The sequence below is a fragment of the Mus caroli genome, unplaced genomic scaffold (assembly GCF_978045245.1).
Source record: "Mus caroli unplaced genomic scaffold, Mus_caroli_1 scaffold_11, whole genome shotgun sequence".
Classification (NCBI taxonomy): domain Eukaryota; kingdom Metazoa; phylum Chordata; class Mammalia; order Rodentia; family Muridae; genus Mus; species Mus caroli.
The window spans coordinates 70,360,290-70,383,215 of NW_028227266.1; the positions used below are offsets into that span (position 1 = coordinate 70,360,290).

The following is a 22,926-nucleotide window of genomic DNA, read 5'->3' on the forward strand; positions in this document are numbered from 1 at the left end:
TTGAGGGGTTTGTTTCTTTGTAGTTTTAGCAACACTTAACATCTGGAGATCTCACATCAACACGCAGCTATCCAACTCATCCTTGAAAGTTGAAATAAGAGAACCAATTAGTGCCACTACCTAAACCAATCCAGCCTCCAGCTGTATTATAAATACCTATCTTTCTACCCGTGAGTGAGCGTAGCTCTCACCACTTATCAAGGAAGTGTCTTTTTGCAGCAATGGAGGCTGTAACAGGATCCATAGCTGGCTAAAAGGCAGAGAATAAGCAGCTGTCCCAGCTCCATTTGAGACATCTGTGACAACTCCTTGATTCCTAAGGCTCAGGGAATGTTTGAGGGTGCGAGAGGGTCCAAGTGTGTGAAGGAGAACTGCTGTGAGATAGTGCCTTTTAGACATGACAGGGATACTGCATCCGAGAGCCTTCAGCAACAAGGTCATCTGCACAAGAGCATACCAGGCAATGTCCCAGCATGGAAGTGGAGAATCTAACAAGGCCCCATTCCTGGATGAAAAGCTACCGACAGTTACAGTTACTGAGCAGGGAGAGCCTGTTTTCTCCAGAGACAGCCTCCTCCTAATAGATTTTCCAGGTCTAAGGGGTCAGCCCTAAACACTTGTACACAGGGAACATTAACTGGACTCAGTATGTAGTGTGTATATATAACAACACATATGTAACATATATTACAATATACAGTTACATATGCTATAGATAATATATAATTATAATAACAATATTATATAATGATAATAATTATAGAATGAGAAGTCTTGAATTCAAGAGGGGATGGTCAGGGAAACTCAGGACAAGCTGAAGAGGGGAGAGAGGAGTGGAAATTATGTCCCAGCACACACCCAGAGAAGCAGCTGGCGGACAGAGCAGACAACACACTCTGAAACCTGTCACATTCCACATCAGCCCCAACTGTCCCCATCACTATATTAACAGCTCCGTTCATTGGTGCTTCCTGTTTGGCCTCAGTAGCACTTGAGTTTGTCACTTCCCATCTCACCGCAAAGAAAAGGTCTAGATAAAAACACCCCCGTGCTTAAGATGCCAACCTAAGGGAACGTCCATTACAGCAGGGCATGATGGGAACCCAAGGTTCAGTCGAAACCCAAAGTTGTGAGTGACTCCTAGATGTGTATCTGTAGGTAGGAGAACAGGATGGGGACAGGGACACAGAGGCAGCATGGGCAGTTCACAGGTGAGAGGATACTGGGGAGGCCGAGGGGGTGGGAGGGAGGGAGGCAGTCATTCCTCACGGGCAGAGAAATGAGGAGGTTAACAATAGCTTCCCCAGGGCACTTCTGCTGCCTGCCATGTAAACAATCTTGAATTTCAGTCTGGGATGGTGGAGTGCCAGGCAAATACCAATTGGAAATTACTGTTTTATTTTGTGTGTATGAATGTGTCTTCATGTATCTATGTGCACGGAGCACACACTAGATGCCTGTGGGAGGCACAGGTGGCACTGGGTTTCCTGGAGATGGAGTTACAGATGACTGTGGGTCATAGATGTGTGTGCGGGGGAACTAAACTCAGATCCTGTAAAAGAACAAGTGTTCTAAGCCGCAGACTCATCTCTCCTCCTAGTTAGTCCTGAATTAGTGGTTTTTAAACAAATACTCTATGAGCAGAAAAGTCACAATTCAATACCCTGGGTCTCTGTTGGTGATCCTCAACTCCATACAACAAAGACGTGTTCTCTCACCTGCCGCCTTCCCCTTCCCCGCTTACACATCTATGCCAGCAGACCCAGAAGCTTCCAACTAAAGAGTTTCCATTCTACACGTGGTACAAGTTTGATTCCTCTTCTGATCCAACAACTACAAACACTGCTCGCTAGTAACCCCAAATGGGTCTCCCAGCATATTCCACATTAAACTTGTGTATTGCTGCAGGCCCTAAGGGTGATAAAGCAATGGTGTGCTCCAAAGGCGAATCACTTGAGCCTATAGCTGTTGAGGTAACAGAATGTGAAGATCGATAGCAGGGATACTGGGCTGTTGCCGAGATACAAAGATACAAAAACAAAACAAAACAAAACAACCAGACATTTGCCCTCAAGGGACAACTAAGTCAGTTCTACCTGTCCCCTTCAAATTAAAATCAAATCGCAAGGGCAGAAGGGCAAACCAACAAGAGGCCCTTTTAAGTATCTCCAAATTATACTAACCCAAAGCAGGCAGTTTCCCAGACTTCCCTGTTGTAATAACAAGCAAACTTATCTTTCACTTCTTGTCATTAGTAATTATCATGACATCATTGAGAATCAGTGAACCACCATGGGGCTTAGCAGGGTTGGGGTGAGGAACTGCCACCGTCATCCCTGCAGACTGAACGGTATGAAGAGTCCTCTCCTCAGAACTTTGACCCTTTGTTTCAGGCACTAAAAAATGTACACTCTGTAGTTCTCTATCCCTAAAGACGGCATGGTATTTTTTCAAAGCATTTCCCCTTCAACGGCCAACGTGCACTCTGCACCAAAAGACTTCCACACAATTTACAACCCATTCGTAAGAGCCAAGAATTCAATTAAGGGGAAAACTTATCTTGGAAGAGTTGGGGCAATTTGGCCAATTAGCCCTCTTCCAACTCCGCTGAGAAAAGGACATGAATTATCTAACGGAACACTGAGCAAAGCCCAGAGGAAGCAGCTGAGATGGGACAAAGGGTTCCAGAACTCCAGGTCCTATCCGCAATTCTGCGCAGGAGCACAGTCACACAGTGTGTTAGTTAGGGCTTGAGGCTTGAGGATATACTCAGGGCAGCTTTCTACTCCACAAAGCCTGCAGAAGCGGAGTCCATTCAATGCCTTAAAACCTCACCTTAAAAAGCATTTAGTCTTTATTGACACTTGAGCTGATAGACTCAAAAAGTACAGGAGCTCAGCCATCAGCGTGTCCCTTGTCAACGAGCTCATTGCCATGATGTGACAAAGCCTAGGGGAGTTAGCCTGGGAGAGTGGGCATAACCTCTCATCTGGCTGCATCTTGGCACCCTCTGTGGGTAGTGGGCTCACCTTGGTTGCCTCCTCCACACTCTCCCTGAGGGCCTGCAGTTCAGCATCGTACTGTTCCTTCAGCTTATCCATCTCCTGGTCATGGCTGGAAACCTCCTCCTTCAAGGCGCCCTTCAAGGCAGTCAACTCCCGCTCCCGCTTCCTCAAGAGATCTTCCTGTTCCTCTTTGGCAATGAGCAGATCTTGAAGGTCCTGCTTGGCTTGCAGGAGTTCCTGGGGGGATGGGGAGGACAATTGCAGAGCTGAAGGACAGGTATCTTTGCCAGTAGCCAGCATTGCCCCTCCAGATTGACCACCAGGTGTATGACCACCTACCCTGTCCTGTCCACGCTCTCCTTCCCAGACCACACAGATCTGGGAACAGTTTGCAATTCTCAGAGCCACCATTACCTTGCAGCTTAAGTCTCAGTTTCTTTCTATTTTTTCTTAATGATTGCCTTTTATTGTATGTGCCTTCGTGTTTTGTCTGAATGTATGTCTGTGTGATGGTGTCAGATTCAGATTCCCTGGAACTGGAGTTATAGACAGTTGTGAGCCACCATGTGGGTGCTGGAATTGATCCCAGGTCCTTTGGAAGAGCAGCCAGTGTTCTTAACTACTGAGTCATCTCTCCAGCCCCTGTGTCTTAGCTTCTTTGAGAATTAGCATGACTGAGTTCACTGTCATTGCTTCGGGAGGATTTTGTTTCTTGTTTTGTTTTTCTTTGGTTTGACAGGTTCTCATGTAGCGTAGGCTACCCTCGGATTTGCTCCGTAGCTAAGGATGACCCTGACATGGGGCTCCTGCTTCCTCCATCTTCCAATTGCTGGATTACAGTCATGCACCACCACAACTGGCTGATGTGGTGCTGGGGGTTAAGCCCCAGGCCTTGTACATGCTAGACAAGGAGTCTACCCAATGAGCATCCCCAGCCTGACATATGTGACTTTGCAACTCATTTCGCATCTGTCCCACAGCTCAGTATCCCTGCTATAGCCCTTATGCAGGACTGTTGCCTAGGGCTGAGCTTGGTCGCTGCCTCATCTGCTGCCCATTCTCAGGCTGCTGCACGTGGTCCGAGTCTATCCCCGCTCCTAGTACTCAGGACAGCTTTTCCTATCTTCCTTGCCTGGGTAGAGCACGGCTTTCACATGTTTCCCTCTCTCATTCTCAAGAGCTCCCAAAGAGACACAAAACTGAAGCCAAAAGGTTCAGCTTCAAACCATATTCTTCAAGCCCAGGGATGTTCTGCCAGAGGCTCCGCCTTCTTTTGTCCTGGATGCCCCAGACTCTGGCACCTCAGCCCCTCACTGGGCACCAAGCCTCCCCTCCACCTGAAGCACCCCACTGAAGAGCTGTCCACTGCCCCATGTTTTCAGCCCTGGTTCCTTGCCATTTCCTGGACTCTTGCCTACCTGGCACCTTCATCACCAAACTTCTCAAAGTGTGATTGTTTACCGTTTCACGCAACTCCTAATCACCTGCTTTGTGGCTTTTGTGGCCCCCCTACCAAGACAAGGTCAGAGTGCCCTCCCTTCCTACTGCCAGCTTGCCTGCTTTCTCAGTTAACTTTCTTGGTCACACAATTCAGAGCCCCCAGCCCATGAAACAGTGCTGCCCACATCCATGGTAGAGCTCCCCACCTTAATTAAAAACCAGCAAAGTTTAATCTCCCCCACACATGCCCACAGGATTGGACATTGATTCCTCAATTGAGACTTTTCCCAGGTCATTCCAAGTTTGTCACATTGACAATTAACCATCATACCTCCTCGTCTCCCTGGTCCTTCCCTAGTACCATGCTCTGAACTCCTGTATCCTTAAAAGCCTCCCCCTGTATCCTTAAAAGTCTCCTCTCTCTGGAAAGCACAGAACAGCACATTCCTTCCCGGCAGCCACTTTTTCCCTAGGATCATGTCTGGCTTCTCTCTCAAGATATCCCTAAGAGTGCGATTTTGTTTGCTTTCCTTTCCTTTAGCAAGCTCCTTGACTTTCCCCCCCCCCCCCCAATAGTTGTTGCTGCTACTGTTGTTGCTGTTGTTTTAAATTGCCTCTCTCTTTTCCCTGCACCACCTCTCTGATGATCAGGCAGCCATGAGCTTCACCTGGCCCACACAAACCTCGGAATAAGTGAGATTATAGTTTAGGAGAATCTAACAGGAGCCTCCGTCTCTGCTTCCTCCCCTTGACCACCAGTTTGTGGAGTGCCCGAGTGCAGGAGCAGGGCAGTGACTGTGAGTTCTCTCACCCTGTTCTTCACAGGCATCAAGTCAGTTCTGCAACATCTAGACCCTTCCTCTCCTCTGGGCAGGTTAGCCCTCATTCCCTTTGCTGGAGCACCCTTCCTCTCTCTGTGCAGGTTAGCCCTCATCCCCTTTGCTGGAGCACCCACCTATTGGCACAGCCAGCCTCACAGAGGCAGGCTCTGAGCTGCCACCTCCTCTCCTCCCAGCCCCAGTCCCCCTGCCTTTTGGAAACTCTTTGAAGATGCAATGTGGCTCCTCTGAGAAGTCTTCCCACAATCCCCTTCTAGAACAGTCTTCCACCCTTCCTCTGACAGTTTGCACTCTTAACCCCACAACCTGTGTATTGTGCATTGTCTTTTGTGGTTGTTTTGTTTGTTTATTTCAGACAAAGTTTCATGTATCCCAGGCTGGCCTCAAAACTCTCAAAACAGTGTAACCTTGAACATCATCCGATCCTCCTGACTCAGCCTCCTGGGTACTGGAATTAAAGGCATGTGCCAGCACACCCGTTTTATACAGTGGTGGGGATGGAAGCCCGGGTTTCATGCCTGGTAAGCAAGCACTCTACCAAATGAACTACATGCCCAGCCTGTGCTCCTCTCTCTTAAATCCGTAGTGAGAGAGAGAAGCTTCCGGGAAGATAGAGATCTGCTATTTGACAGTTGTGGCTGGATCAAGAGCGACCAGCAGCACTGCTGTTCCGGGTGTGAATGAGTCACCCTGTCCCAAACAGCTGGAATCTCTAGAGGCCAGGATTCTTTCTCTCAGTTCTCCCTTCCCTACCTTCTGACTAAAAACATACCCTGTTTCTTCTCCTGTGCTCCTGGGGACTCAGAGCAGTAGCTGCCACTGAGCCCCCAAGATCTCTGAGAGGACAGGCTACTTGCCATTCGGAGAGGTGTGTCACTGTGAAGGGAGGAGAAATCGTCGTATCAATTTTTTAAATTAATTGTATCACTGTCTTTGTGTGAGATACATGAGATGTGTATCAGTGTATGTGTATGTGAGTGATGTATGTGTAATATATATGTATGATATACATGTGATGTGTGTGATGTATGTGTGATATATATGTATGTATATGTCTGTATGTGTGTAATATACATGTGATATATGTGTGAGTGTATGTGATATACATGTGTTTGTGTGAATATGTTTATGTGCGTGTGGTATGTCAGAGAGGTACTGTGGCCATGCTAAAGAGGGCAGTTTGTAGAGTCGTCCTCTCCTTCCATCTTTAAATTCATTCCATGACCTAAGGTTGCCAGGCTTACCAGGCAAGCACCCTTACCCACTGAGCCAGATCTTTGACCCTAAGGTATTTTTCTGATTAGCATATAAAGGAATGAGTTTTCATTTAAAAACAACTGGGAGGCGAAGTCTCCTTTACTCCGGAGCAGTGGTTCTCAGTCTTCCTAATGCTGTGACCCTTATTTCTCATGATGTGGTGAAGTAAAATTATTTCGTTGTTACTTCATAGCTGGAAGCTTGCTGTAATCAATCGCAATGTAATTATCTGGTATGCAGGATATCTGATATGTGACCCCCTGTGAAAGGGTTGAGACCTGCTGCTTTTAGATAAGCGGGTCCATTGGACCAGGCAAACAGGTGGGAGACCAGAGCACAGACCGAGCTTTAGCCCTGCCAGCAGGCAAGGATGAGCTTTGATGCAACCTAGAGACCCATCCCTAAGACCTGAGAATTCCTCATCCTAACACTGAATGAGGGGCCACCTGGCTATCCCTACCTATCTCTCTTTGAAGAGCAGAACTCACCCATCACTGTTGCCACTGGCGATCTCTCTAAGACTTGATGGCGCCTACAGCCAGCAACTTCAGAGTCACCCCTTCCTGCTTTTACTCTCACGCGTTTTTCAGTTGTTCTTAGATAGAGCAGTTCCTCTTCCCACCCTTATCTCGGGCGGGGTGTATCTATGTTTGTGCTGCCGCCAAGGCGTGTCGAAGACCAAGAATTTGCAGTCCATTCTACACAGACAGGGTGTTATCTGCATCTGGAGCTGTCACTTAAGTGGACCATGCTGCACGGATCCAATCAGATTACACCTTGCCATATCACACAGTAGTTTCCAGACGGAAGACCAATAGGCACATACAGTTTCCAAAACTTCACTTCAATGCATGAAATCTTAATTATATCAAATAAAGAGGAAAGTGGTAACTAGGAGAAACTTAAACTAGAAACAAGCATCCAGTAGAGAGAAATGTACCTCTCTAGAGGCTATAGTCAAGGAAATCAAGGGGAAATCTGGCTACTTAGAATCACTAATTTCTAAACCTTCATGCAGTCAAGAGGGGCCATGTGACAAGGAACCAGCCATTTCACACCTACTGTGGGGCCTGTGAGATGGCTTAGCAGGTAAAAGTGCTAACTTCCAAGTCCGGGCAGAGTCTGACCCTCAGCACTCAGTGCTAGAAGCAGAGAACTGACTCCCGCCCACAAGCTGTCCTCTAACCTCCACGCCACAGGCAAAGACAAGGGCATGCCCATACCCACATCCATAAAAATAAAGAAACGCAATTTAAATAAACAAAACAAAACAAAAAATTTAGTGTATATGGAGGGCAAGTAATGGAAGATCTAAAAAAAGCTGGCACTTGATTGCATGAGAATAATATTATTTCTAAAAATAATAAAAAAAACAAAAGACTATTCAAAGAGATCAAGATCAAAAGGTAGAAAGCCAGGAGCTCTGAGATGCTAACACACATCCTCTGACATCACACATCTGGGGTTGGGGAGCTGGCTCAGGACCCTAGTTCAATCCCCAGAATAAGGTACTTGCTTTAAAAAAGAAGAAAAAGAGCCGGGCGTGGTGGCACATGCCTTTAATCCCAGCACTTGGGAGGCAGAGGCAGGTGGATTTCTGAGTTCCAGGCCAGCCTGGTCTACAGAGTGAGTTCCAGGACAGCCAGGGCTACAGAGAAACCCTGTCTCGAAAAACCACAAAAAAAAAAAAAAAAAAAAAAAAAAAGAAGAAGAAGAAGAAGTAGTAGTAGTAGTCATCGTCGTCATCAGGCTGATTGGCAGGAGTATTCAGTCCTAGCTTCTGAGAGACAGAGATAGATAACCTAGCTGGCCTGCTTGGCAACTTTTGAGATTTGTCTCAGATATCAAGGTAGGGCTGACATTTGAGAAATGAGGTTTTCCTCTAGAACCCACATATACACATACACACACACACACACACACACACACACACACACACACACGCATACACGCACATTCACTCAATCTGTCTCTCTCTCATATTTTCCTGCCTCTCTCTCTCTCTCTTGCTTACTTGCTCGATCGCTCGCTCTCGCTGTATGGCTGCCTGTCTATCTGTCTCAAACACGCCCAGGTCACACAGCTGATAAACATTAGAGCAGAGGGCGTGGCCTGGACAGGACCTAGTGACTTCTTTTCCCCATGGAGTGACCACAGACCTGACCACAAACCACCCAGAAAGCTGAACACTGACACTGTGTGTGGCCTAAGTGTTAGATGCAAACAGTACAACAGAGTGCTGTCTACTGGAAAAGGCTGGAAAGGTGCACTGCGGGTAAGGGACTCTGGGGGGATTCATCTCTTGAAACTAAAGCAAAGAAACTCAGCCACAACCTAAAACTGCAGGAAGGAAGAAACTGGAGACAAAGGAAGTGCATCCTGTAGGAAGCTGCTATCTGCTGTAGCAGTGATCCTAACAGCAGGCTGCTGAGAGACGAGCACTGGGATGTCCCCCCACCCCCAGCTGTAAGCCCTGACCACAGAGAACTGCATCCCACATCCACCGCAGTCCTGTGAGCCAAAATGAGAAAAACTATGCCTGGCCCATGCCCATTGCTGTGGTAGAAGAAGGTTTTGTAGGAGTCTAACAGAATTCGGTCACTTTTTTTTTCCTGTTCTGACAAGTTGGTTCTCAACCTGTGGGTCATGACCCTTTTGAACAATCTTTTTACAGGGTCACATATCAAACATCCTGCATCCGATATTTACATTACAATTCATAACAGTAGCAAATTACAGTTATGAAGTAGCAATGAAAATAATCTCAGAATGGGGGGGTCACTACAACATGAGGAGCGGTATTAAAGGTCACGGCATTAGGAAGGTGGAGAGCCACTGCTCTAACCAATGGCCTAGAAAGTGCAAGGTGGCTGGAGAGAGCCACGGCATTGCTCAGCCACTTGTATTAGAATCCAGGTAATGTTAGACAAATCACAGTGGATGTTTATTTTAGGAGTGCCCAGGCTCCAACTCTCTCCAAGGCTTTGGAGCTGAGCATTTCAGAGACACTGAAGGCCCAGAAGGCCAGGAATAAGATGCAGCAGCCTCTGTGGGACAGGGCCACCTCTCAGCTCTGCAGACTCATCAATGACATCTGTCCACCAGAAAACCCCCTGGACAGGTGTTGCATATTAGACTTGAGTCCACTTGAATGGACAGAAAAAGGGCCAAACACTGGTTCTAGGATTGTTTTTGTATTACAGCTGAGAAATGGGTCTCGAGGGCCAATGAGCCGGCTCAGCAGGTGAAGGTGCTTGCCACCAAGCTTGGTGTTGTTCAATCCCTGAGACTCACAAAGTGGACGGAGAGAACCAACTTCTAAAAGTTATCTTTTGACCCCCACACATGAGCACTTGTACATGTACACACACACACACACACACACGCACACACACGTACATGCACATACAATTTTAAAAGTCCTTTTAATTAAAAGCCAGCCAGCCCACGTAGTTCCTGGGAGCCAAGGACATAGTTCATTTGGCAGAACTCTTGCCTCTCGTGCATGAGACGCTGGCTTCTATTCTCAGTCTCACATTTTTAAAAAATGAAAAAAACAAATAAATGAACAAATAAAAACAAAAAACAGGCAGAGTGGTACACACCTACAATCCTAGCATGTAGAAGGTAGGGGCAGGAAGATCAGGTGTTCAAGGCCAACCTTGGCTATGTAATGAGTTAGTGAATTTGAGTCTAGGTTGAACTACAGGAAAGAGACCCTGACTTAGAAAGAAAGAAAAAGAGAAAGAAAGAAAGAAAGAAAGAAAGAAAGAAAGAAAGAAAGAAAGAAAGAAAGAAAGAAAAAAAGAAAAACTTTACAGACCCAGGAATTCTACAAACAGTAGATCTGTCCTATTCATCAGCTCTTAGCCTAACAAAACAGCATCTCTACTATGCTTTCCTTTAAACTGTTTAAAGTTTTTGGGGTTTCTTGGGTTTTTTTGTTTGTTTGTTGTTTGTTTGTTTTGTTTTGTTGTTGTTTTGGAGACAGAGTCTCACTGTGTAGCTCTGACTATTCTGGAAATTCACTCTGTAGGGCAGGCTACCCTCTAACTCATAAAAGTCCACCTGCCTCTATCTCCCAAGTGCTGGCATCAAAGGCACACATCACTATGTCCAGCTATTTCCTGCTGCCCTCCCCTCCCCCACCAATGTTATTTTACAGATTCCATGTAGAAGCCTGCCTGATACTATTTAAGAAAAAGTGATGAATTTCTGGGCTGGGGTGAAGCCAGTGGTACAGCATGTGCCTAGCGTGCACAGGGACTTGGCTCCAGCCTCCAGTACCATAGCAAGAAAGGAGGGAGGTTTCATGAAACCTCTGGGCTGCCACACAGGCTCACCACGCATCCAGGCATCAACAGTTTTCAGTCAGTTCTCACTGTGGATTCCATACTCATTGTGCTTAAGAGTCTGTTCTCAGCCAAAAGCCATGGAAAACTTGGCCCCACATCTAATCTGTTATCAAATTTCTCCAGTCTACTTCTTATTAAGATACAAAGAATAAACTGAAAGTGACTAGGATATAGGATCTTCTTTATGGAAACTGTAGACCGTATTTTAAAAGTTGCTGAAAAGTCAGAGGAGAACAATAAGGCAAACATGCAAGACACAGATACTAACAACTTCTCCACCTCCCTCCTGAAGACAGCACAGGTCTTGTCAGGAGTGTGACAGACAGCTAGGAACCCAAATACAGGACAACGTTTAAGTCGAGATGTGCTCTGTTCCCATTCCAGGTGTGGCCTGAGCACACATCACCAAAGCCAGAGTCCCTGTCCTCATCCCCGACCAAAATAAATGGGCCTACAAAGCTTTCATTAAATCAAGTTCAGCATAGTCAGAGACGTGGGCTCGGAGTGAGGCTCAGCTGGTAGAGGGCTTGTCTAGCATGCATTGAAGCCAGGGGCTCAGTCCTCAACACAGCATAAAGTGGGAGTGACGGTACCCGCCCGCAATCCCTGCACTTGAAAGGTGGAGGCAAGAAGATTAGAAACCCAAGATCATTCTCAGCTACACAGTGAGTTTAAGGCCACATGAGACCCTAGCTCAGAATAACACCCAAGTACAATAGCACGCAGTTCATCTTAGACTTGCTTCACTTTGGAAAGCTATGGGAACACTTGAAAGTAATTTAAACCATGAAAACTCTTCCTTTGCTCTGTCATTCAGAAGCTGCTGCAAATGAAATGCAGGAAGCCAGGATGACAGTCAGTACTTGGCTGTGCTGAAGGGACACAGGCAAAAGACGAGCAAGATGGAGTGGAGGAAGAGAACGGAGGTGGCTAGAGCCAGGGCATGTCAGCACAGGGCACAGGAGCGTCTGTCCTCTGTCCTCTGGGCTTTGAGGTGAAGTGCCACCAAAATGCATAAGTTCTCCACTGACATCATCGCTGGGAATTTATCCTTAGGGAAAACTGTTTCAGGGAGGGGCTGATGTACCCCAGGTTGGCCCTGAACTCACGAAGTCAACTGTTAAATAGATTCAGAGATAACAAAGGTTGGGTGTTCAGACTCCATTCCCTTACTATAGAAGCCATATACACATTAGTTACCATAATGGTATTGGAACTAAGGGAGCAAGTTCTGTAAATTCTAAAAAGAGTAAAATATGATCTTATCTGTAATTTACTTCAAAGATGAATAGGTGAGCAGAACAATCAATTGGAAACACTGACAACTCCTTGGTCTGTGTTGAGAACTGATGAGTGCTAATGTACTGTTCTCTATGTGTGAGTATATGCTATGAGTGTGAGCATGTGAGTGTGTGTCTATGAGAGCATCTGTTAGTGTGTAAGAGAGTGTGAGTGTATGAATGTGAGCATGCGTGTGAGAACATCTATGAGTGTGGAAGAGTGTGCATCTATGTGTGTGAGAACATCTATGAGTATGGAAGGCTGCTTATATGTGTGTGAGTGTACGAAAGAGAATATAAGCGAGTGTGGACATGAGTGTGTGTACCTGTGAGGTGGGAAGGGTGTAGCCAGAAGTCACCTCTGACCTCATTCCTCAGGGTCACCTTGTTTTCTGACACAGGGCCTCTGGGCTAGGAGCTCACAGAATAGGCTAGGCTGGCCAGCCAGCACAGCTCAGAGATCTGTCCATCTCTTCTACCCACGCTAGCATTAACTGTCCAGTTAAGGTGTTACATAGTTTCTGGGGGTTGATCTCAGGTCCTCGTGGTTGCCCAGCCAACCCTTTACCGATAGAGTCATCTCCTCAGCCTTTAACATATCACTCTTCCTACTTTTCCGTGTGGTTGAAAGTTTCCCTAAGACAGTGATGGCCTCACAGAATCTAAATGTAGAAACCAGTGGATCGAATGCACACAAGAGAAAATGGCTTACAACATCCAGCCCAGGAAATCCCACCCTTCAAAGCAGATGGGGTGACACCTGGCCCACGGTTCCCTTACCTCAATCAGGGCTCCCTTCTCCCTGTCCTCGGATCGCTTGGTGCTGTCTAGCTCATCATGCATTTCCGACAGCTGGTCCTGCAGGTCTCTGATCTCAGTCTGGTGCTGTTCGCGCTCCATCTTCACTTGGAACAGCCTGGCAGGGGACAACGGGAGGTCTGTCAGAGAAGAGGCTCCTGGGATCTCAGTGCTCACCTAGCCTAACCACAGGCTTTCAGGCTATCACATGGTCACCTGTAGCCCCAAGAAGCCTCCTCAGGGCTACAGTCTAATTCGGCCAAGATGTCAGATAAGAACTCAAACAAACGAAATGGGACAGACTTGCAGGGACATTTTCTACCAGAAAGAGACCATGACGTACTAGAATCGGGACACAGAAAATGAAGAAACGCCAAAAACCATGGAGAACCATCCAGTACTATAAAGCAGGAGAACCAACAAGTTCATGGTCAATGTGGTCAGCTTGATTAAACCGAGGAGCACCTAGGAGATTAGAAAGCACATCTCTTGGGTGTGTTTGCAAAGCTGTTCCCGGAAAGGAAACCAGACCTTGAGTTTAGAGTTCTTGCCACTGAGTTTCACAGGATAATATGGCAGAGCCTTGGAGCAACTTACCCTCTCCACAGGCTGAGCATAAGTGCGAGGGTGTCTCACAGAGACCAGCCTGTTCTGGAGAAAGTGCTCAAACTGGGAGAGACTGTGAGCCCTATAGGCTAGCGCATTTTGGAGGCTAGGCCTAGGCTTCTGGAAACCTTAGTTCTTAGTTATCTCACTCAAGGTTCCCAGTAGAAACCCCAGTCACCACAGATCACCTCTCAGAGCCCACGCTTCTCACTCGCCTGCCGGAAGTTCCCCTGTTGGGGCTGAAGCTTTATAAGGCACACTCAAGGTACACAACGGGGTTTAGTCATTATTAACCTCCCTGCTTATACAGCCAGCTGCACAATTTTGTAAAAAGGAAAAAAGGGAAAGAGAGGTGAGTGGTGTTGACACTCAGAAGGCTGGGAGGTGTGACAAGGACAGAAGGTTCTAGCAACACGAGACTTGAGAAGGCAGGAAGGGGTGGGGCTCCAGCCGGACACTCACTCTTCCAAGTTCTTCCTCAGCTCGCCTTCACTTTCCTCCAGCCGTCTCTGCAGGGTGGCCGTCTCCTCCACTTGGCTCTGGTGCCGGACTCGCAGCTCTTCTAAATCCTCTCTCATTCTTTCTCGCTCCTCCTTGATGTTCTGTTGGTTCTAACAGGAGTCAGCATGATTTTAAAATACCTCTGTTGTCTATCGGTACTGAAACACCACCACCCACATCTCCATGGCCTGTCTGTCTGTCTGTCTGTCTGTGGCAGGGTCTCTCATAGCCCAGGCTTACAGCAAATTGGCTATGTAGTCAAGGTTGATCTTGAACTCCTGATCGTTTTGCCTTCACCTCGAAAGTGCTGGGAGTTCAGGGGCGCACTACCAGGCCTGGGTTATGAGGCGCAGGGGCTGGAAACCAGGGTTTTATGTGTGCCAAGCAAGGACTTTATCCAATGAGCTACATCCCCAGCGCAGAAGCCCACTTGTGAGCACTAATGGAATCCATACCCTTGTTCCTTCATTATTAAACAACTTAATCAAACCATGGAATTAAGGTTTAGTAGTTCCAGAAAGAATATGAAATATTCATACTTAGTGAATTGAACAGTTTTAAAATAAAAACAAAACACAGCTAGCTGGACCTCGTTTTGCTGTTTCCGCTACTTAAGTTTAAATGCTTTATGTGAGAACAGTGCACGTTTCCTATCAGACTGCCTGTCTCTAACAGGATTTCACTTGCTCAAAGCAAACGGTGTCCGTATGCGCTGTTGCTTTAAAAAATTCTTGGGCCAGCAGCCACCAGATCCAAAGGAATGTGCTCAGGGATGAGAGGAATGTTTCTTTTAGCGGGTAAAAATGACTTTCACCTCACCTGGACATCTCAATGTATTTAAAAAACAAAAAAACCAAAAACAAACAAAAAACAACAACAACAAAAAACCCCCCAAAACAAAAATCAAACCTTTAGCTACCAAGGCAGAAATGGGAAAAAAATATAAAAGCCAGCTACCTTCATCTCCAGTTGCAGTTGCTGCTGTAGTTCAGACACTTCTAGGATCAATTTGTTCTTCTGATCCAATAGACTGTTGCCTTCAGAGGGAGAATTCGGAGCCTACAATTAATTGCAAAGATATCCTCGGTTACATGCATGCGATGCTTTTCTTTAGTTCTCCTCCCCCACGGTAACAGGGGGGATAGAATGCATGAGACAGCACCGACCATCCTAAGACTCAATCAGGCGTCAGCTTCTCAGAACCCCTCCGAAGTTGACTGTGACGCCCCCTCAGAGCTGATTTTAAACCTTTCGCCGCAGTCCAAGGGACTATTTCACAGATTTCCAGCATGGCTAACACTTGAGGAAGGGGTAGATTTACTGGACATCTTTCAGACATATTATGAACTATTAAGGTACTAAATGTAGAACATGCGTCTTCCTGCTTGTGTGTGCTTGTGAAAACCCAAGGACAACCTTAGCTGTGGTTTCTGAAGCACCTTTAAAAAACAAACAAACAAACCATAGTCTCTCACTGGCCTGGGGCTAGCTAAATAGGTTAGGGTGAGCCTTGGTGTCTTCCTGTCTCTGCCTTCCCAGTGATGGGATTTGAGAGAAAAAAAAAATCAGGTGGAAGAAAGCTTCCAATGTCGACCTCGACCTCTGCATGTATATGCACACACATGAACAAGTACACACATACATACACACACACACACACTCCAATATAATGTACACCACCAAGAGCAAATCCCAGGGTGAACTGTGGGATTTAAATAATAATCATGTGTGCTAATATCTACCCATGTTTATTTACAAGTGTACCAGAGGATCACAACAGGGCAAGGGAAATTCCTGTCCTTTCTTCTCAGTCCGCTTCGAGCTTAAAATACACCAAGTTTACAAGGCTGGGTATGTAACCCAGCAGTACATATAATTGCCTAGCATACGTGAGGCCCCGTGCTCAATCCCCATTGCCACAAAATAAAACCAACCAACGAGAATAATTTATTACTTTAATTCAAGAGGAAAACGAGTCCAATCAAAAGGATTGTGCCACTCACACTGAGTTAAGAAGCATCTAAGAAATTAGACATTATAAGCAAAAGATCAATCTTGGGATAATGATGTTAGAGAAGTAAGAACACCACAGAAAAGGCTACATTAAAAAACACACCTTTTTGGTTTCTTAGATGATTCCTAAACTATATTGCAAACAAGGCAAGATTCCAAAAGTTCATCAGAAAAAAAGGTCTAAGAGATAAAGAAGCCAACCGACCACCACAGGTTATGCTGAGCTGTGGAGACAACGGAGTCCAGCTCAGCCAAAATAGACAGAGCCTGGTTAACGTCTTGGCATTCACTCGACATCTGAGAAGGGACTGTAGGTCATGCCATAGGAATGAACGTAAAACCTAATAAGACCCACCCTCAGCAAAGCCTAAAAAGTTCATCACCCTTTGGTGGCAGATAGGACCATCTGGGACATGTGTAAGCCGCCATCTACTACCCAGCATGCAATTAGAAAATCCCAGACGTTTAAAGAAGCAGGAAAAAAAAAAAAAACCTGACCAATCATAGAGAAGCACAACAGAGGGGAAGATAACCCCACAGAAGACAAAGACCCAGAAGAAAAGGAGGGCAAAGAGCTATAAACAATATTCTTAAACACACAGAAAGCTATGAACAAAATGGATTTTTTAAAAAAAGGTTTCTCACCAGTTAGAATCTAGAAACATGGCCAAATGGACATTTTAGAATGGTAATACAATACCTTAAAATTTAAGAATTCATTAGGTGGCTCTTAAAAGACTGGTCCCTGGGGGCTGGGGAGATGGCTCAACAATTAATGCTTACCTGTGCAAACCAGAGGATTCAAGTTTATATCCCCAGAACTTACATGGGTGCCAGGTCAGTGTGTAGCTCCCCTGCAATCCCAGCCTCGGAAAGTGAAAACAAGATCCCAGGAGTAAGCTAGCTAATAAAATGAGCCATACCAGCGAGCTCTGGGTTGGATGAGAAACCCCCAGAAAGTATGGTAGAAGAGGGCTGCATGAAGATGCTGTACATTAATGTCAGGGCCCCACACACATGCACTCATGTACACCCGCTGCATATGGACACACATGAGCATATGTATATGCACACATGCACATCACACACTCACACATGAGAAGAAAAAAGATCATCCTTAAAGAAGGATGAAAAGGCTGTTTCAGGACATTTTAAAAGAATAGGCCTTTAACCTTAAAAAAAAAAATAGACCCAGAAAACAAAGTCAATGAATTTAAAACATTAAGAGAAAAGGCCACGCCTTTAACCCCAGCCCTCGGGAGGCAGAGGCAAGTAGATGGCATCAAGTTTGAGTTCCAGAACAGCCAGAGCTGCATAGTGAGACACCGTCTCAAAAAAAACTAAGAGGAGAGAGAGGGCATGAGAGAGACTATCCAGAATATCTGGTATGCCAAATGAAACCACAGACACACATATACAAACCCAGATACACACAAACACACACTCACATAGACACTCATGCAGACACACACAGAACAAGAGAGACCACAAAAAATTTAAAATACATGCAACTGAACTCTGAGGAGAGCAGAATGTGATAACAATATTCAAAACAAATGGCCAGGGTGCTTCAGATATGATGAGCACCAGAGAGCCATGAAGTCAAGAACTCAGGCTAAACACAGGAAAACCACACTCAGGCAGACTACACTACATTCAAATTTCCAAGACTGGAAGATCAAATAGTCAAGGCAGCGAGAGAGAAAAGCTGTATTGCTTTTGGAGGAACAGTGCTAAGAATGCTGTCTGCTTTCCAGGGAACCCATGGGAGACAAAAGACCAATGTGTCACTGAAGTTATCAGATAAAACAATGTTTCCTGAGCTAGCGAGCCTCAAACACAGGGATGGACAAAGGGCAATCCGAGAAAACAGGGAGCCCACTGCCAGCAGAAAAGATGACAGGACAGACTAGAGCGGTTCCCCAGGGTGGAAGAAAACAGCCTTAGGTAGAAAACAGACACAGCTAGGCGTGGTGGCGCACACCTTTAATCCCAGCACTTGGGAGGCAAAGGCAGGTGGATTTCTGAGTTCGAGGCCAGCCTGATCTACAAAGTGAGTTCCAGGACAGCCAGGGTTAGACAGAGAAACCCTGTCTCGTAAAAAAAAAAAAAAAAAAAAAAGAAAGAAAGAAAAGGAAAGGAAAGGAAAGAAAAAAAATAAAAGAAAACACAGACACACACCAAGAATGAATGCAAGTGCAAAGTCCACAAACCAAAATGAAAGACTCGTGAGCTGCAGGAGAAGTAGAGGGCGCAAATGGACGGGAGACTGGGAGACAACCCATGCTTCTGCAGGGGTCCAGCCACGTGATGAGAAGCATCCTGAACAAACAGATATGCAGACCAGTGTAACCCCAGACAAAGGTCCTTGTTTCTCTCTCTCCTCTCCTTGCTTTTCATTAAAGATTTATTCCTGTTGTTATTATTATTTCAATTATATGTATATGCATGTATGGTACACATTTGTACATGTATGTACATATGTTTCCAGAGCCAGGTGTCTGATCCCCTGGGGCTGGAGTTGCAGTGTGAACCACATGACGTAGGTGCTAAGAACCAAGCTTAGGTTCTCTACAGGAGCCCACTATTTACCCCTGAGTCATCTCCCCAATTCTGCCTGCCCCACCCCCACTTTTGGAAAATCTAGCATTTGTATGGAAAGGTGAGAGACTTAGAATAGCCAACTTGAAGAAAAGAAGAAAAATATGAAGTCAGAAGACAGACATTACCAGATATTAGAGCTTATGCTAAAGATAGAGTACTTCAATCTGTATGGAACATACGTCATAGAATCCATGCAACGGAACAGAGGGTGCTAGTAGGCAAGGTCTAACATGCAGGCCTTGCATGCACCACTGTGGGAGTGTTAATTGTTCCATCACTTCCTGAAACCATTCACAGTATGCACAGCAAAACTCCTGCCTACTTTGTGACCTGGAACTTCACTTCTGCTTATATACCAAAGAGAGTGTGTGGGTGAGCGTCCATCCATTACAATGAGTGTACGTACAATAATGTTCAGTGTCCACTGTGGCTTTATCACTAAGAAATATTCACCAGAAATACACTAGGTACACACACACACACACACACACATACACGTATAATACAAAAAGGGAACTTCGCTGACACAATATTGAGGAAATAAAGCTGTAAAGACAATAATCGGGTAACCTATTGATATGAAATTTAAGGGAAACTAATCTAGGCTATTGGTGTCACAATGGATTACCTCAAGAGGGAGAACTTGCTTGATAGGGAAGGAGCACACAGGGTAACTCCCAGTGAGGGGAGCACCCCTGCCTGTGATTGGAATAGGATTTGTACAGATGCAAATCTGTGTTAAAAACCCAGCAAACTACAGTTATAGCTCATACAACTTACTCTACATTTGATCCCAGTAAATAAGCAAAAAGTATTTGTCGAAGAAACACCTAGTGGGTTCTCTGGGAGTCTGTCTGCATGCAGCCGGACCCTCTATTTCTAAACCTCCCATGCCCTGGGGAAAATCTGCTGGGCAGACTTTCACCCCCACCCCCACCCCCACCCCCCAGTCAGCATAGACCTGTCAGCAAACGCAAATAATGCATTTGGGCCGCATTGGCTTCTCTATCTAATCCCTGCTATTCCACCAAGAAGAGGGGCCATATTAAATAGTCGGTCTGGAGGCATCCTGTCTGATCTGAGTGTGAATCTCGAAGGCTCTTGTTTCTTTTCTACTGTGGAAGTGATAACAGGATGAAGCTCTCAAGGGGAATTGGCTAAAATCCTACAGCTAAGTGGCAAGGCGAAAAGATAAAAGCAGGAACCTAAGCTCTAAGACTCAGAGTCTTGGCTCGAAAGCTGCTGACCCAGGTGTGGGCTGTGCATCATAAGCCAGGAAGAGGCCCTTCTCACCAACTGCAGGGACCTGCGTGGACTGGAGGAGAGCCCCACAGCAAAATCACAGGGGTGGCACATAGGAATGACAGCAGTCCCATTTAGAATCTAAATCCAGCGCAGTGGGAGAGATCACATACTGAGGAAAGGGAGGGAGGGAGGGAGGGAGGGAGGGAGGGAGGGAGGGAGAGAGAGGGCAACAGGAAAGAAGGGAAGGAGAAGAAACCAAAGGAAAGAAAAACAAAAACAGACTCCCTATCTGCTTTGCTGGTTCCAAGATGGTCTCAGGCCATAGAGAAAACACTCTAACACTTAACATCCCCTTCCCAAAAGATAAAACTCCAAAATGTTGCCAGCAAAGAATCAGACTCAGAACATAAGAAGGCCTGGGGGGGGGGGGGGGGCAGCGGCATAGAAACTCTAGCAATTAAAGGCAGGCACTGCTTAGTGCCAGAGGTCCCATCCTCCCTCCCTCCCTCCCTCCCTCCCTCCCTCCCTCCCTCCCTCCCTCCCTCCCTCCAGCCAGCAGGGCTTCTTAACTAATCTTCTTGCTAGAAGCAACAAAGGGAGTGACTTTTGTAATGTAATAGCACGTGTGCCTGTCTGAAATCCATTCATGGGGCCTGGGGATGCAATTCTTTTGTTGCTAGAGTACTTGCCAGGCATAGATGAAGCCCAGGGTTCCTTCCCCAGCACCATATAAATGGATGCAGTAGTACACACCTGTAATCCCAGCACCCCTGAGCTGGAGCCAAGAGAATCACAAGTTCTAGGCCAGCTTTAGCAATGAGACTGTCTAAAAGGAAATAAAAATGCCTTTCACAGTAGCCTAGAATGGATACGTCTTCTTCCCACAGACTACCACATAAAATTGCCTCAAGAAACATAAACATGGCAAACTCACAATGCTTAATACTGTCCGTGCCATTCTTTCAACACAGGATTCCTGCCTTCCTGCCTTCTCACAAAGAACGCTTTGACCTTAGACATCTTATTTGCAGAAGGGATACACTGACTTCCTCAGTTCCGGCTGCCTGTCCCAAGTCCCTAATCCACAGTAACACAATCTTAATATCAAGTCTAAAGGCTATGCCCTCCCCAGAACATGCATGTAAATAAAAGCAAAGAATAGTAGATGTGATTTAAATTTATCAAAATATATTAAATTGATATTAAGAGATAGGAGACAGTTTCAGCAGCACAGGCAGACAAATCTCTGTGAGTCGGAGGCAAACCAGGGCTGTCAGAGAGAAGGATGCGGTGTGAAAAACAACTAAAATTAAATACATATAAATATATCCTACTATACTAATACACTAAAATATATTCATATATATGTATATATGTAAAAATATATATGTGAAATTGCCAAAGAATATTTTCAATGAAAAGAAAAATTAGGTACAACTTCTGAAAGCTGTGTATAAGCAAATTGCAAGTTCCTAAGTCAGGATTACGGTAGTACATGCAGGCAATACGCATACACACACAGACACCACCACCGCCCTCACCCTCACAACATAGTCACAGGCATATGAGTGCTAGAGAAGACAGTAGTTGATACACAAACATATTCTGTTTCTACAGCAGGTCGTGGCACCTTCGCCATAATGATTGGCTTTAGAAGTATTTCAGACGAGATTATTATTTAGGGACTAGAATGTCCGCATGCATATAATAAGATATTTTATGAAGTAGGAATGTAAAATTCATTGAAATCACAAAAATTTCTAAGACACAGAGCCCATAGGTGATTAAATTGCTTTAATAGCTTTCTGCACGAAAAGAAGTTTGTGCTCATGTTTCTGCACGTGGCCAGTGTTGAACTTTCCACACCTACCACTTCAACACTCAAGTTTGGGGTTTCGGGGTATTTTGGATTAGGACGTTTAACCTGTGTTTAAAGCCCAGCTGTTTGTCTGAGGCACTGCTTGTTGCTTGAGAGGGACTCATACTGCACCAACAGACAGCTGAACTAGTCCCTCTCCACATTTCTCCATCAACATGCTCTGCAAAATACAAAAACTATGACTTACTTGATTGTTTCCTTGGGCACTCCCTGCTGCTCTGGACTTCAAAGTCTGGATTTTCTCAAAGACCAGGTTCACTTTCCTTTTGGTGGCATCCTCATTGTCTGTGCCTCTGCGGAACAGCAGCAGAGAGGATGTTAAGGCAGCCAGCCTCAAAATGCCCCAAATGCCTGCATGCTCACATCGCAAGCCCTTGCAAGAGGCCTGAGTAAACTCAGGCTTCAGACAAAACCAGTGTTTGATGGGCAGGAGGGAAGGGCATTACCACTCAACCTAAGACACAGATGTTCATGTCCAAATATCTGAGCATGACAGATGCCCAAGCACAATCAAGCTCGGTGACAATACAGTAAGCTGATGCTAGACTCGATGCTCCAACAGGAATCACACCCACCCACACAAGCATCTTTAACTTATTTAGCCTGTGTTTAGGAAAAAGATGCCCAATGCCAAGACCAGCCAACAGCAGCCCTTTGTCTGCATTTCCATGGTTAATAAACCGTTTTACCTCACCCCTGGCAATTAAGGGATTTAAACTAAAATTCCTTAAACAGGCACCTGCCACTAACTTCTGTCTCAGCTGTCTCTCAACAAATCAAATGAGAAGGAGGGAAAAGAGAGGGGAAAGGTGGGCAAGGATGAAGAAGCCCAGAGGAGGGGGGAGAAGGGGAGAGGAAAGGAGGAAAGAGAGGAGGCAGGGAGAGAGAGAGGGAGGGGAAGGAAAAGGACTTTAGAAACCACAAGTTCCTCTACCTTAATTTTACAGGGTGAAGCCCTTCCCGGGCAGTATTTTAAAACTCTGTGGTCATTTTTAAGCCCCTGGGTTGTATTTTGCTCCCACTTTGTCAGCTCTGTCATGCTAACAAGTCACTCATAAGTCACAGAAGACAGCCAGTGTCGACAGCTGCCTGTCTCAGGTGACC

General features: G+C 45.8%; 1 protein-coding gene across 2 annotated transcripts in view; it reads right to left on the bottom strand.

The window, feature by feature from the left end:
• The window catches only part of Cgnl1 (cingulin like 1), a 156,663-nt gene that overhangs the window by 77,924 nt on the left and 55,813 nt on the right, over window positions 1-22,926 (bottom strand). For both annotated transcript variants that reach the window (XM_021171400.2, XM_029481707.2), the window contains exons 4-8: window positions 22,010-22,115; window positions 15,039-15,140; window positions 14,043-14,191; window positions 12,957-13,092; window positions 3,030-3,242 (exon numbers count right to left, since the gene is read on the bottom strand). In XM_021171400.2, the coding sequence (XP_021027059.1) occupies window positions 3,030-3,242; window positions 12,957-13,092; window positions 14,043-14,191; window positions 15,039-15,140; window positions 22,010-22,115 (706 nt within the window). The remainder of the gene's footprint in view (window positions 1-3,029; window positions 3,243-12,956; window positions 13,093-14,042; window positions 14,192-15,038; window positions 15,141-22,009; window positions 22,116-22,926) is intronic.